General features: G+C 43.0%; 1 protein-coding gene across 1 annotated transcript in view; it reads right to left on the reverse strand.

Moving 5' to 3' along the window:
* The window catches only part of LOC115112205 (myotubularin-related protein 13-like), a 168,004-nt gene that overhangs the window by 67,614 nt on the left and 84,253 nt on the right, over nt 1–16,137 (reverse strand). Inside the window, exons 4-6 of the mRNA XM_029639079.2 lie at nt 12,761–12,883; nt 11,946–12,056; nt 10,313–10,418 (exon numbers count right to left, since the gene is read on the reverse strand). Coding sequence (XP_029494939.2) covers nt 10,313–10,418; nt 11,946–12,056; nt 12,761–12,883 — 340 coding nt within the window. The remainder of the gene's footprint in view (nt 1–10,312; nt 10,419–11,945; nt 12,057–12,760; nt 12,884–16,137) is intronic.

The raw sequence follows: 16,137 nt of genomic DNA on the forward strand, positions 1-16,137 counted from the left end.
TCCATCGATGTGGATAGGGGTGTTCCCTCTGCTGTTTCCTGAAGTCCACAATCATCTCCTTAGTTTTGTTGACGTTGAGTGTGAGGTTATTTTCCTGACACCACACTCCGAGGGCCCTCACCTCCTCCCTGTAGGCCGTCTCGTCGTTGTTGGTAATCAAGCCTACCACTGTTGTGTCGTCCGCAAACTTGATGATTGAGTTGGAGGCGTGCGTGGCCACGCAGTCGTGGGTGAACAGGGAGTACAGGAGAGGGCTCAGAACGCACCCTTGTGGGGCCCCCGTGTTGAGGATCAGCGGGGAGGAGATGTTGTTGCCTACCCTCACCACCTGGGGGCGGCCCGTCAGGAAGTCCAGTACCCAGTTGCACAGGGCGGGGTCGAGACCCAGGGTCTCGAGCTTGATGACGAGCTTGGAGGGTACTATGGTGTTGAATGCCGAGCTGTAGTCGATGAACAGCATTCTCACATAGGTATTCCTCTTGTCCAGGTGGGTTAGGGCAGTGTGCAGTGTGGTTGAGATTGCATCGTCTGTGGACCTATTTGGGCGGTAAGCAAATTGGAGTGGGTCTAGGGTGTCCGGTAGGGTGGAGGTGATATGGTCCTTGACTGGTCTCTCAAAGCACTTCATGATGACGGAAGTGAGTGCTACGGGGCGGTAGTCGTTTAGCTCAGTTACCTTAGCTTTCTTGGGAACAGGAACAATGGTGGGAACAGCAGACTGGTATAGGGATTGATTGAATATGTCCGTAAACACACCGGCCAGCTGGTCTGCGCATGCTCTGAGGGCGCGGCTGGGGATGCCGTCTGGGCCTGCAGCCTTGCGAGGGTTAACACGTTTAAATGTCTTACTCACCTCGGCTGCAGTGAAGGAGAGACCGCATGTTTTCGTTGCAGGCCGTGTCAGTGGCACTGTATTGTCCTCAAAGCGGGCAAAAAAGTTATTTAGTCTGCCTGGGAGCAAGACATCCTGGTCCGTGACTGGGCTGGGTTTCTTCTTGTAGTCCGTGATTGACTGTAGACCCTGCCACATGCCTCTTGTGTCTGAGCCATTGAATTGAGATTCCACTTTGTCTCTGTACTGACGCTTAGCTTGTTTAATAGCCTTGCGGAGGGAATAGCTGCATTGTTTATATTCGGACATGTTACCAGACACCTTGCCCTGATTAAAAGCAGTGGTTCGCGCTTTCAGTTTCACGCGAATGCTGCCATCAATCCACGGTTTCTGGTTTGGGAATGTTTTTATCGTTGCTATGGGAACGACATCTTCGACGCACGTTCTAATGAACTCGCACACCGAATCAGCGTATTCGTCAATATTTTCATCTGACGCAATACGAAACATGTCCCAGTCCACGTGATGGAAGCAGTCTTGGAGTGTGGAGTCAGCTTGGTCTGACCAGCGTTGGACAGACCTCAGCGTGGGAGCCTCTTGTTTAAGTTTCTGCCTGTAGGCAGGGATCAACAAAATGGAGTCGTGGTCAGCTTTTCCGAAGGGGGCGGGGCAGGGCCTTATATGCGTCGCGGAAGTTAGAGTAACAATGATCCAAGGTTTTACCACCCCTGGTTGCGCAATCGATATGCTGATAAAATTTAGGGAGTCTTGTTTTCAGATTAGCTTTGTTAAAATCCCCAGCTACAATGAATGCAGCCTCCGGATAAATGGTTTCCAGTTTGCAAAGAGTTAAATAAAGTTCGTTCAGAGCCATCGATGTGTCTGCTTGGGGGGATATATACGGCTGTGATTATAATCGAAGAGAATTCTCTTGGAAGATAATGCGGTCTACATTTGATTGTGAGGAATTCTAAATCAGGTGAACAGAAGGATTTGAGTTCCTGTATGTTTCCTTCATCACACCATGTCTCGTTAGTCATGAGGCATACGCCCCCGCCGCTCTTCTTACCAGAAAGATGTTTGTTTCTGTCGGCGCGATGCGTGGAGAAACCCGTTGGCTGCACCGCACCGGATAGCGTCTTCCCAGTAAGCCATGTTTCCGTGAAGCAGAGAACATTGCAGTCTCTGATGTCCCTCTGGAATGCTACCCTTGCTCGGATTTCATCAACCTTGTTGTCAAGAGACTGGACATTGGTAAGAAGAATGCTGGGGAGTGGTGCGCGATGTGCCCTTGTCAGGAGTCTGACCAGAAGACCGCTACGTTTCCCTCTTTTTCGGAGTCGTTTTCTTGGGTCGCTGCATGCGATCCATTCCGTTGTCCTGTTTGTAAGGCAGAACACAGGATCCGCGTCGCGGAAAACATATTCTTGGTCGTACTGATGGTGAGTTGACGCTGATCTTATATTCAGTAGTTCTTCTCGACTGTATGTAATGAAACCTAAGATGACCTGGGGTACTAATGTAAGAAATAACACGTAAAAAAACAAAAAACTGCATAGTTTCCTAGGAACGCGAAGCGAGGCGGCCATCTCTGTCGGCGCCGGAAGTACAGTGTCCCTAATGTTTTGTACAGTCAGTGTATATCATTAATGATAAGGAAAATACAATCTGAAAATTAGCCAGAGGAAATGACACGCTATGAGACGATATAATCTGTGAAATACCAATATGACAGTCCAGACAAATTCTCAAGTTTACAGTTCCTGTTATTGTTTCCTATCAACATAGTGTTAGACTCATCAATCACACACTACAGAGATGAAGACAACGGATTACTGGCAAACATATCAGCAGTCCGCTACAAACTGAGGTCCCCGATTCTGTGTCTGCCTCCAGCTCAGATATTCCTGTTTATCAGGGCCTCGGAACATAGACATCATGTGTTCCGTTGTTGACGGAATAACAGGATCTCGCAAGAGACACAGGCTGGTCACTTGGCTCATTCTGTGTCATCTCAACATGACTTCCTGTGTGGAAGTGCATAGGTCTGAGGTGACGAATCTGGCATTTTTTCGTTTGGCAGCCAATTAGGTTTCATAAATGGCATCCTGAGGTAAGCAGCCTGGCTCGTGTAGTGTCCTTGAGGTGTTTACATATCTACGGGAAACAGCGACACATTTCTGACCATAAATAACAAGAGACCGACCGGGCCAAGACAAAGGCAGCAACAATAAACAGCCCAGCAGCCTGTCCAGGGCCTGTCCATTCTATCCCCTTGGGGGCCACACTTCCTGAGCAGTGTGACATGTTGGACAGACATTCCTCTAGGATGACCTCTGGACACAGTGGTGCGTAGACATGATACACATATATGCACCACACCACCCACTAGGTCTGGGCCTTTTCCCCAGGTCTCGTTTGGTCATAAGGTGGACTGAATAACAGTACCTGACAGGCTGGGGGAGAGACAAATCACACACAGGAGGAAAGGGGGGAGGTGTAGTCTACTGCAAGTTGTACTGTATTTCATGTTAGAATTCAAATCTGTGTTTAATCATTTGTTCTTACAGATTTGACTGACTGTCATGATGAATCACATAGCTTTAGCATGTTACACGAAACACATGGCTTTAAATAGACACTCCAACCAGAGGTGGAAGACGACACAGCCCAGCCAACATGTAGAGCAAATCTGTTGCTGATTCATAGAAAACAACCATGGAAGTATGAGAGATTATAAATAATGAGAGAATATGTTCTGACATATGATCGACCTTGGGCTGTGCAGCGGTTGCATCGTCACGATACTCAAACACGCGCAGTGCTTCCCCTATCATTTTTTGGGTCAGTGGTGGCAAAGGAAGAACAAATGATGGCACTAGAGATGATGGCGCCGACAGATGGTCGCCTCGTTTCAGGTCCTTAGAAAACTATGCCGTTATCACAAGCATTTTGCTACACTCGCATTAACATCTGATATCCATGTGTATGTGACCAATAACATTTTATCTGAATGACTTTTGGTGACTTTTCGAAAGGACATTCTACAAAGAAAAATATGAAAATAAAAAATGTTAAATGTTGACACCATCTGAAATAACATTTAGCTCAACTGATGCAGCATAGCGGCTTTAAAGCACTAATGCGGTCTTTGTAAAAAAAAATATATAATAATCTATCACCATATGTCTAATAAATCACTGTTTATTTAACTCCAAAATATATTTGGTAAAACAAAATCCAGAGGCTCCTCTTGGCCCTTGAAATGCTCAGTCTGATCACGTGGATGTAAGGAAACACATTTGAAGATGCTGTATTTTACATACACAGCCCTGATTGGGTTGATAGGATGGTCTAGAGCCTACCCCCTTACCTAGATGAACAGTCATGGTCTATTATAACTGTAAACAGCTCTTACACAAAAGGCCATTATCAGAATGTCAGTGTTATTTGGACCTCATACGATCACGTTTTTAACTGCACTGGCCCTTTAAATAAATAGGCTGAAGCATGGGGTTTACATCTGCATTTACTTCATTGAAAAATCTCAAAAGACTCTAAATGCATCCAATGCTACTTGGTACAAATAAACATTGTAACTTGTCACAACTTAAAATGACACAACGACTAGGTTCAAGTTTAACAACGTTTACTAAACCGTATTTCCACAATACATAGTTGCCACTGCACTCAGGCCAGGTCCATCAGCAGTGAGACTACCACACAGGCGTACTAATAAGAGTGATAGCGCCATATTAACAGAAATATAGAGATACTTAAAACATGAATGTAACAGTCACTCTGATCTTAAGTGTGTCTCGGCAGAGATTTTTTTTTAAAAATGTGGCGGCAACAAATTTGCAGCAGCGGCCCGCCCCTGCTAATATAGGGGAAACACTGATTCTGCACTCAGAACATACTCTCAGCCCGCATTGTATAACAGTAGTGATGGATGGGCGATGCAAGGTGCTTCTCTTACACGAGTCGCATGATCTGATCGCTTCAGGTGCTGTTGGAATGCTTATCCTTAATGTGATATCATGCAGTACTGATCAGTTTTTACAGGACATCGGTCACATCACCTGTAGCCCAAGAACATGAAGAGAGCATCTCTTAAGAGTTGCATGCAGTCCTGCCCAAGGGTATTGTAAGCAAACAGCAGTGGCGTGAGGTGCCCAGGCCTCTCTGTCTGCCCGTCATCTTCATCGGTCAGGGACAGGGTCCATGTTCAGATCCAGCGTAGAGGGGAATGGACACACTACTGTACACATCACAACACGCAGACACATTCCTCCTGATGGTTGGACTGAGCTGCACAGTAACAAGCCCCATCTCCTCCTGTTACTCCAAAAACAGCTGTCTAGACCTGAGGAGTTTAGCCCTTATCCTCTATCAAGCTCCGGGTAAATTCTAAACGTTGGAATGTAAAATTAAGAGAGAGACATGAATCTGGTCCATTTTATTAGCTTTGTGGACTGTTCCTGGATAACATGTGCAGTATTTGGTAACAAAAACAAAGTCGTGAGGACTGACACAAACCATGGCTGAGGATAATGTCAAGGTACAGGCCATTTGTCTTCCTCCATCTTTGTGTGTATCCAGATTGGCTACAAACACATGACTTGAACATGACCCTGATAACTTGTGTATCAGTAAAGTACACCCCCCACCCCCCCATGTGCACGTCCACTGCTCGCTGTCCAAATAAACACAAAGGAGCATGCAAACTATTATTGAATTCCTCAAGGGGTTCAGGGACTAATGCTTACAAGAAACATAATCTATTTAGTTTTGTAACACATTCTTCTAATCACACTAAATGAGGGCCTATTTTCCATTACAAATAAAAGAAAGCATCAGAAAAATGTGTTTGGAGTTCACTTATTTACTAACTGGCCCCCAACATCGGCCCCTGGAATGTAGACTTGACTGCTGCAGTGATTTGTGTGTATTAAGGACATGATAAAACCACATACTTGAGTCCAGTGTATGAACGAATGCAGTGAGCAGGAATTTGGGACAATATACGGTAATGCCCAGGTGAAGCCACCAAACCACCGCAAAGCGGTGAACTAGAATGCAAAACAGACAAAGCAAATCCTAGTAAAGGAGGAAACATACAGTGCCTTGAGAAAGTATTCACACCCCTTGACTTTTTCCACATAACTCGGCCACTCAAGAACATTCACGGCATCTTGGTAAGCAAATCCAGTGCATATTTGTCTTTGTCTTTTAGGTTATTGTCCTGCTTAATTAATCTCCCAAAGTCTGGTGGAAAGCACACAACCAGGTTTTCCTCTAGGATTTTGCCTGTGTTTAGCTCCATTCCACTTCTTTTTTTAATGTGAAAAACTCCCCAGTCCTTAATAATTACAAGCATACCCATAACATGATGCAGCCACCACTATGTTTGAAAATATCGCGAGTTTTACTCAGTAATGTGTTGTATTGGGTTTGTCCCAAACATAACACTGTGTTCAGGACAAAAAGAGAATTGCTTTGCCACATTTTTTGCCGTATTACTTTAGTGCCTTGTTGGAAACAGGATGCATGTTCTGATATATTTTTTACTGTGTACTGTGGATATTATTGTGGATTAACTACAATGTTGATACATCAATGTTAACTACAATGTTGATACATCCTCAGCCAATTAACTAACTGTTTAAAGTCACCATTGGCCTCATGGTGAATTTCCTGAACAGTTTCCTTCCTCTCCAGCAACAGAGTTAGGAAGGTTGTTTGTATCTTTGTAGTGACTGGGTGCATTGACACCCCATCCAAAGTGTAATTAATAACTTCACCATGCTCAAAGGGATATTCAATGTCTGCTTTTTTAAATTATTTTTTTACCCATGTACCAATAGGTGCCCTTCTTTGCAAGGCATTAGAAAACCTCTCTGGTCTTTGTGGTTGAATCTGTGTTTGAAATTCACTGCTCGACTGAGGGACCTTACAGATAATTGTACAGGTCAAGTCGGAAGTTCACATACACCTTCGCCAAAAACATTTAGACTCAGTTTCACAATTCCTGACATTTAATCCTAGTAAAAATACCTTGTTTTAGGTCAGTTAGGATCACCACTTTATTTTAAGAATGTGACATGTCAGAATAATAGCAGAGAGAATGATTTATTTCAGCTTTTATTTCTTTCATCACATTCCCAGTGGGTCAGAAGTTTACATACACTGAATTAGTATTTTGTAGCATTGCCTTTAAATTGTTTAACTTCGGTCAAATGTTTTGGGTAGCCTTCCACAAGCTTCCCACAATAAGTTGGGTGCATTTTGGCCCATTCCACCTGGCAGAGCTGGAGTAACTGAGTCAGGTTTGTAGACCTCCTTGCTCGCACACGCTTTTTCAGTTCGGCCCACACATTTGCTATGGGATTGAGGTCAGGGCTTTGTGATGGCCACTCCAATACCTTGACTTGGTTGTCCTTAAGCCATTTTGCCACAACTTTGGAAGTATGCTTGGGGTCATTGTCCATTTGGAAGACCCATTTGCAACCAAGCTTCAACTTCCTGGCTGAGGTTTTGAGATGTTGCTTCAATATATCCACAATTGTCCTTCCTGATGATGCCATCTATTTGGTGAAGTGCACCAGTCCCTCCTGCAGAAAAGCCCCCCCACACAGCATGATGCTGCCATCCCCGTGCTTCACGGTTGGGATGGTGTTCTTCGGCTTGCAAGCATCCCCTTTTTCCTCCAAACATAACGATGGTGATTATGCCCAAATAGTTCTATTTTTGTTTTATCAGAGCAGAGGACATTACTCCAAAAATTACGATCTTTGTCCCCATGTGCAGTTGCAAACCATAGTCTGGCTTTTTTTATGGCGGTTTTGGAGCAGTGGCTTCTTTCTTGCTGAGCAGCCTTTCAGGTTATGTCGATATAGGACTCGTTTCACTGTGGATATAAACACTTTTGTACCAGTTTCCTCCAGCATGTTAACAAGGTCCTTTGGTGTTGATCTGGGATTGATTTGCACTTTTCGCAGCAAAGTACGTTCATCTCTAGGAGACAGAATGAGTCTCCTTTCTGAGCGGTATGGCGGCTGCGTGGTTCCATGACGCTTATACTTGCGTACTATTGTTTGTACAGATGAACGTTATACCTTCAGGCATTTGGAAATTGCTCCCAGATTTGTGGAGCTCTACACTTTTTTTTCTGAGGTCTTGGCTGATTTCCTTTGATTTTCCCATGACGTCAAGCAAAGAGGTGCTGAGTTTGAAGGTAGGCCTTGAAATACATCCACAGGTACACCTCCAATTGACTCAAATGGTGTCAATTAGCATATCAGAAGCTTCTAAAGCTATGACATCCTTTTCTGGAATTTTCCAAGCTGTTTAATGTCAGTCAACTTATTGTATGTAAACTTCTGACACACTGGAATTGTGATACAGTGAATTATAAGTGAAATAATCTGTCTGTAAACAATTGTTGGAAAAATGACTGTGCATGACATACCAGACTTGCCAAAACGATAGTCTGTTAACAAGAAATGTTTGGAGTGGTTGAAAAACAAGTTTTAATGACTCCAGCCTAAGTGTATGTAAACTTATGACTGGCTACAGAGGTAGTCATTCAAAACTCATGTTAAACACTATTCTCGCACAGAGTGAGTCCATGCAACTTATTATGGGTTGAATACTTATTGACTCAAGACATTTCAGCTTTTCATTTTTTAATAATTTGTAAACATGAAAAATAAATAAAAAATCCACTTTGATATTATAGAGTATAGTGTGTAGGCCAGTGAACCAAAAAAATCTAAATTTGAACAACAAAATTAGGAAAAAGTCAAGGGGTGTGAATACTTTCTGAAGGCACTGTACATGTTAATTTGTACAGCATTAATCCAACTGCTTAGTGGCTATTCAATTTGAGAGTTTAAAATTGTGATTTGGACAGATGCTTTATTCATTCGTGTTGTAACTCTAAACCTCAATGTTGGAGTTGAACCTAAAAAAGTTTAATACCGTCAAGGATCAAGACCGGATAACCTGTCATACAACGAAGCTACTTACTAAAATAATCGGGGGGAAAAACTATGCAAACAATAGGATTAAGAGGGATATTCCTAATATCTGGCACTACAGTTCGTATTCAGCTGTGAGGTTATTTGAGTCGCCCGCGATATCATGTTAACAGGAAACATAAGCTAAATTACAATGCGAGTTGTGTATACTGTGACTGTACCTGACCAACAGGCAGAGCAGCCTAGAGCTACTGTACTGCAACCAAGTAGACCCGATACACACCAGACTGTAAATAACGGAGCGAACATGATGGTGCCATAAAGTGGAGTGGAGTTCATGAAGTTTGGGATTGACTGATTGTACTGTAGTGCAGTGTCGTGTCTTTGGCATCATTAAAGTGAAAACTTAGTTTATCAAATCAATTCTCTGTAATTATTATTACGTGATTAAACTAATCATGTAAATGTAATTAACCAGGAAGTCATAATTACAATTCATATATATTTACGCTCAGTGGGTCGTTGGAAACGTCCGTCTTTCTGTTGGAAAGTTAATCCGCCCGTCTCTCTCTTCCACAAAGTCTTTGGTTAGAATGGATACTTCAGAGTAACATTCAGAAATGTTCTTATAGGATAGATGTTTCGGGCGGTTGTCGGTCTTCGCATTCAGTCGACATAAATTCAAGCTGCAGACTAGTAATTAGTATTGAAGATTTGCTCTTATTCTGTCTGTATTAATAGTCTCAAAGTTGAACTACTTACACCAGTGTAGCCAATGCTCCACATGGTTTGGTTAGGAATTCAACAAACGAGGAATGCATGGTCTCTACTCAAACCTTTGCGCTCTTGGTAATTGAGGTACGAATGGTCTCTACTTAAACCTTTGCCCTCTCGGAAATCGAGGTACACATGGTCTGAAGCGGGCTTCTCCAGGTGGGGGTTATATTCGGAACAGCAGAAAAGGTTGTCTCATGACGCCAGATCAATGTCTGTGCTCATAGGGCGGGTCAATGACTTAGTTAACTTTAAAGGGAATTGGATTGTCTTTCATTAAACAGTTTAAAATCACATTACATAATTTCACAAATAGTTTCATCTTTACTCATTCATTTTATACAATAATTAGATGCAAAACTCATAACGGAGACTCTTGTATAAACAGAGTTATGGTAATGTGGCTGTATTGTCTCTCATGAGGTCACAAACATTAAACAAAATGGACCGGTTGTAGCTGGATTCTCCACGACCGTTTACACATTCTCCAAAACATGGATATTGTTCAGTTCTCAAGTTCTGTGAGATAGAAGTTAATTTATTCTACTGTGAAACCCTCTTTCTATACTGCATGAGGGAGAGAGTCTCTTCCAGGAATTTACAACCTGAGATAACAGAACCTGGGTGTAAGAGGGAGAGAGAGAGAGAGGATATGCACTCTCTATACCCAAAGAGGGCCACGTCATGACAGCAGTAATGAGGAAGCAGAAGCCCAGTGACATACCAAGCTGCTGGAAGAGCAGGGCCACACTCTTGCATGTAACAGGCAGGTTGTCATTCAGAGGGGTTTGGATTAGCTGTCGGTCGCCCACTCCCAGGGAAAACAGTTTCTGTGAGAAAATCACAAAACACACAAAAGTGAAAAGTCAGGTTATATGAAAAACCATTGGATGGATCTATCATAGAACTAGACAAGACTGTTTCAGTAGAGGGACATTTTTTTGCTAACAGACAAAACATGTTTTCATGGTACTGTAAATATCATTAGGAAAATGAACAAGACTGTACCTCAGTACAAGGCCAAAGGTCATATAGGCAAGGATGAAATGACAGTACAATGGCAGTTAAGGGATCCACTGTGTGAGAGTTTTATTGACGATCTCCCAGAAAAATGAATAAAACACGTGTTGTTGAACCCGATGGACATCGCAGCTGCATGACTGAATTAGCCTTTTGAATCAGTCTGGCGGCAATGGGAGAAACCTCAATGGCATATTAACCTACATTTCACTGGCACGGCACAACGCCTCTGCAATCCAATAGGGACAGCAGCGTCCGTCGCCGTATCCAGTGTGGCTGAGGGTAGAGAAGTAAGCGTACCAGTGGAAACAGTGTGTTCGCATGAACGCAATCAGTATGTCTAATTCAGCTAAACCAATGTTGAACATGATAGGGGTAGACAGTGGTTCAACGGAGTTTGGCTTTTGACCTGACAAAGATCCTAGTGGATTGAACCATGGTCAATAAAGGTATTAATTGGGATCATAGCATTTCAACTGAGTTTGAACCAGCTAGAGAACAACTCTCTGTTCCCAGATTCATGACATTCCTTCATGTTTGACAGTCTGTTGAAGGATGAGTCTGTTCCACTCCTGAGGTTTCTAACTCATGTTGTGTCACTACCACCGAAAGCCCTTGGCTCTGTGGGGAGCGGCAATAATTTGAGGAGGAACACTGACATGTGTTGGTAAATTACATTAAAACAACGAAATTACCCTAAGGTTCAGGATGTGAACTTAATCATGGGCCACATTCCTTCCTCTTTACAAATAGTTTAAATATTGTCTAGTTTTTTAAAGCCACATTGATCACCATTGTCTAGACTTTAAGGGAACAGACCAGCGTAGGGTTTTTGTTATAGGACAGCTTCAGATGTAGGTTTCAATAACCTAGTAAGAAGTGAAAATATAAAAACAGGCCCCCTAATCTGTTTTTTTGTACCCTAGCTTCACTAAGTAATGTCATCAGAGGAGCAGCTAGAAAAATAAAATAGTATTATGAGGACATTTCTGCACGCGGTGGTATAGCAATCTATGGCACCATCTAGACGAGGAATGCATGATTGAATGGAAAGCAAACGCAAATCATTTTTCTGGACTCTCACATGGGCCAAAACATGACTTCCTTCCTTCCTTCCCTCACTCACTCCCACTCTACTACTATAATAAGCATTAGGCCATCAGTGAGTAACCAGCACCTTGTGTGGGTCTAGCAGCAACATTAACCCAGACTGACCCCTATTCTGGGGTGGATTCATGCCTCTGTGGAGAGCAGGCCAGGGGGGTTGAGAGGGGGTTAGACAAGCCCTCTAAGATGGAATATTTGAGGAATTGTTTGCTTTAGTAAGGCCTGTTTACCTGGGAGCCACCAGCCACAGGAACCATGCACGTGAAGAGGTTGGAAACCAGCCCCTCCAGAGGGAACGGCAGGCTGTCGACGTACACCGTGTAGATCAGGCCCAAGCAGCCCTGGGGAGGTCAGGAGGAGACAGACACACAACCAGGTCAATCAACACACTCACATACAGATGTATCACAAGATACATACACCCAATCACAGTTTGGCGCCTAAAATGGACAATTAAAGACACTGTGGGAATTTATCATCGAATACCATCAGATTTCTAGTATTTTATGTAATATTCCGAATGTACAGCTGAGATGTGTGGTTTAATGGCAAATGCCATTTGCAAAGCTAAAAATAAATGCTAAATCAATATGTGTGTCGGAGACATTTGAATGCCAAAGTTGAATACCGTAGTGGTCCAGTGGAGTGCCTAGGGACAGGAGAGATCCGCTAAGCCCCACTGTTCTTAAGTGAGGGATTGGCTGGATATCCTGGCCTTGAGAGTACTTGCAGAATTCACTCTATAAAGCCAATATGTTCATTCTCCGCACACAGGACACAACATGATGCATTCTATCACCATCATGAGACAATTGATAGTCAATGCACTAATTGACGCCCTACCGTTTATCATGCCAATGCTAATTAGGCAGAGATAAGTAAAGTGAAGTCATGAACCTCATGAATAGGACCAAGAAAGTTCCTGGCCAGGTAACCTTAGATAGCAAATAAACCCGCAAAAACTGAAATGACTACTATGCATGGTCATCTGACATTTTGAAAGGAACCTATGTTAGTCAGGAATCAATCAGTGTTATCATGTTACCCGGAATATTTCAGGATAATCCAGCCTGGAGACCAGAATGAGACTTTTGGGTGCAAAGACTTGAGCGGGCTGGATCAAGCCATCCTCTTCCTCATCCTCATCTGCTTCGGTGGTCTTTGTTCCCTGAAACAGCAAAACAGAAGAAGTTCTTTAAATGGGAGAGTTCAACAGTGATATGGGGGTGAGTTAAGACCATGTGCAGTGGTAAGCTAACATAGCAGGCGTAAAAACGCCTGAGCGGGGACGGAAAGAAAAACAACTGCTTACCCGCTGAGGGTGGCTCTAGTGTTATCTACTTCCAGGTCAAACCACAGCGTGTACATTCTACAGTACATCACATACTGTAGCCTATTTTTGGAAACGTGCATGTGCCACCCCCTCCTCGAGAATTCTGATTGACGCAGGCACAGAGTACAGTTCACACAGTACGAGTCCTATTCAAATCAGTCAAAAGAACACAGTATGGAAAAGTCCCCTCAGAACTGTGTCAGTATGTCTGCAAAAAACTCTAAATCCGGTGTTTTAGCAATGAGATATATAGACTTATTTTAAAAAGATCCTCACCAATCAGTAGTACCCATTAAAAGAGATACTCATTGCAGTTGAGGAGTTGAAAGAGCAAAGAGGATTTTCTTCAAATCACCATGGGGTTCATAAAAGATTACTAAACCCCAAAAAATAGAGCATAAAACATTTATTGTCGTGGAGACCGTTTGAACAAAACCAGCAGCTTAAGAGAGGAGTGTCATTTGCCTTCCAGAGTCACATACTGACTGTAAATCAGCAGTGAGATGTATATGAAATCAAGTCAACTATGTATCAAGTCACTTTACTCGGTTTACTAAAATAGTTGTGAAAACACTAATAAACACAGTATGAATAGGCTACTTCCAATTTACCCATACTGCTTTCATCTGTTCAGTTGTTTCTTCACAAAATAGCGTATTTATTTTAAAGACTACAATGTCATTAATTTGGTTCCTTTATTTGTCGAGGAATAATATTTTGTGGTTTGGAGATGTTATTCTAAACTATGGCTACAAACCCAGAGCTGGTAGTTTGAAACATGTTAAATTCAAATTGGCTGGGGTTATAGTTCAAAAATTACATTTCCTACAAAACGGAGTCACAAGATGTAATCAGTATAGAAATAGCTATAATAAACCCCCTGAAGCCTGAATTAAGAAAAAAAACAAAGATAATTAAAGCAAAAGCTACTTGACCTCTGACACCTCTGATCCAGTAACCACACTGGAGATAGACCTACTGTAGGCCTACCTGTAGGATATTAATCATTCAAAACCTAGCCAAAATACGATGCAGACACTTGGGTTGGAAGTACATTGCGTAATGTACCATAAATAGCAATTGAGTGACCACGTAAAATAACAGCATATGGGTTAAGTCATTAAGGTGAATGAGTTGAACAAAGATACCTCCCACTCCTTCCCAAAGTGCTCCACTGGGACACAGAGGTCAAGTCTCAGTGGTCTCAATCTGGTTCCAATTGTCCCATACCAGGAGCCGTCAGTCCTATCAGTTTACAGAGATAGCAGCAAAGCAACCTCACAGGGCTCGTTCCTGGCTAAACCCTTTATCAGAATCACATATATTCCTTCAGACAATGAAAACATGCCACAAGAGCTCTGGCATGCAGGGAACACACGATCTAAATATCCCATCAGATGGGAAACACATTTCTACAGCATTCTGAAGATTTGGTTCAATTATCGGCGAAAATACATTTCTGCCTCTCGAATCCAATCACATAGTGAAAAGCCACGCTGGTTTAAAATTTACAGGGTAAGGCTCATGATAACGCCCAAATAAACAAACAAAAAACTGCTGTATGCTGGCTTACAGGGTCTACAAAAACCATGTGTGCCCTTCTCAATAAAATGCTTTGCAGAGTAGGCCCAATATACTATCCAAGTTAGGTGTATTTGACAAAACACATGATTCACCTCAAACTAGTGCTGTCATCATACCAACATTTTATTTATGATAAGATAGCAGGCCAAGTATCACAATACCAGAGATAATTCTGATTGGACTAGCATCCTGTTCGCCCCCCCGACACTTTTCCAGTTGTCAATTTTATGTGCAAGTGCTACACAAAAAAGCTGTCACTGATATTCACACTTCTCAATAAAACAGATATTAAATGGCTAATTTGCTCATATTTGCAAAGGTCTACTTGTGATTTGTCTGGAGGAATGGGGGAAAAGAACCATACATGTATAATGATCTGTGTGTGGCAGTAAGGAGAAAACACTGCATGAAACCCTCGCAGTCTCTCGGTCTCCCTCAAACACACACACACACCACTCTCTCTCCCACAAACACGTACACACTGCTCTGTCTGTCTCCCTCAAAACACACACCACTCTCTCTCCCACAAACACGTACACACTGCTCTCTCTCTGTCTGCCTACCTCAAAACACACACCACTCTCTCTCCCACAAACACGTACACACTGCTCTCTCTGTCTGTCTCCCTCAAACACACACCACTCTCTCTCCCACAAACACGTACACACTGCTCTCTCTCTGTCTGTCTCCCTCAAAACACACACCACTCTCTCTCCCACAAACACGTACACACTGCTCTCTCTCGCTGTCTGCCTACCTCAAAACACACACCACTCTCTCTCCCACAAACACGTACACACTGCTCTCTCTCTCTGTCTGTCTCCCTCAAAACACACACCACTCTCTCTCCCACAAACACGTACACACTGCTCTCTCTCTGTCTGCCTACCTCAAAAACACACCACTCTCTCTCCCACAAACACGTACACACTGCTCTCTCTCTGTCTGCCTACCTCAAAACACACACCACTCTCTCTCCCACAAACACGTACACACTGCTCTCTCTCTGTCTGTCTACCTCAAAACACACACCACTCTCTCTCACTCACACAAACACACTGCTCTCTCTCTGTCTACCTCAAAACACACACCACTCTCTCTCGCTCACACAAACACACTGCTCTCTCTCTCTCTCCGTCTACCTCAAAACACACACCACTCTCTCTCGCTCCCACAAACACGTACACACTGCTCCCAACTTTAAAAACGTTATGCACCAAAACAGAATGTAAGGAGCACAAGAAAGAGATGATGAATCCTACTTTTGAAGCACATCCCATGAGAAGCAGACCCTTTTCTTCCTGGGCCAATCAAATGTGCCTTAACCTACTGTCACGTTACACCAGGTTGTTAGCTAGCTAGGTAATATGACTGAACAACATTGTTATCATTCCAGCAATGTGGTTTGTGAAATTAGATGAAATGAGCGCAAAATCGCGCAGGAAGGAAAAAAGGTCCGGTAAAAGCCCTTTTCTTTGCCGTAAATCTGTAAACACGACTGTTGC

The sequence above is a fragment of the Oncorhynchus nerka genome, linkage group LG27 (assembly GCF_034236695.1).
Source record: "Oncorhynchus nerka isolate Pitt River linkage group LG27, Oner_Uvic_2.0, whole genome shotgun sequence".
NCBI lineage: Eukaryota > Metazoa > Chordata > Actinopteri > Salmoniformes > Salmonidae > Oncorhynchus > Oncorhynchus nerka.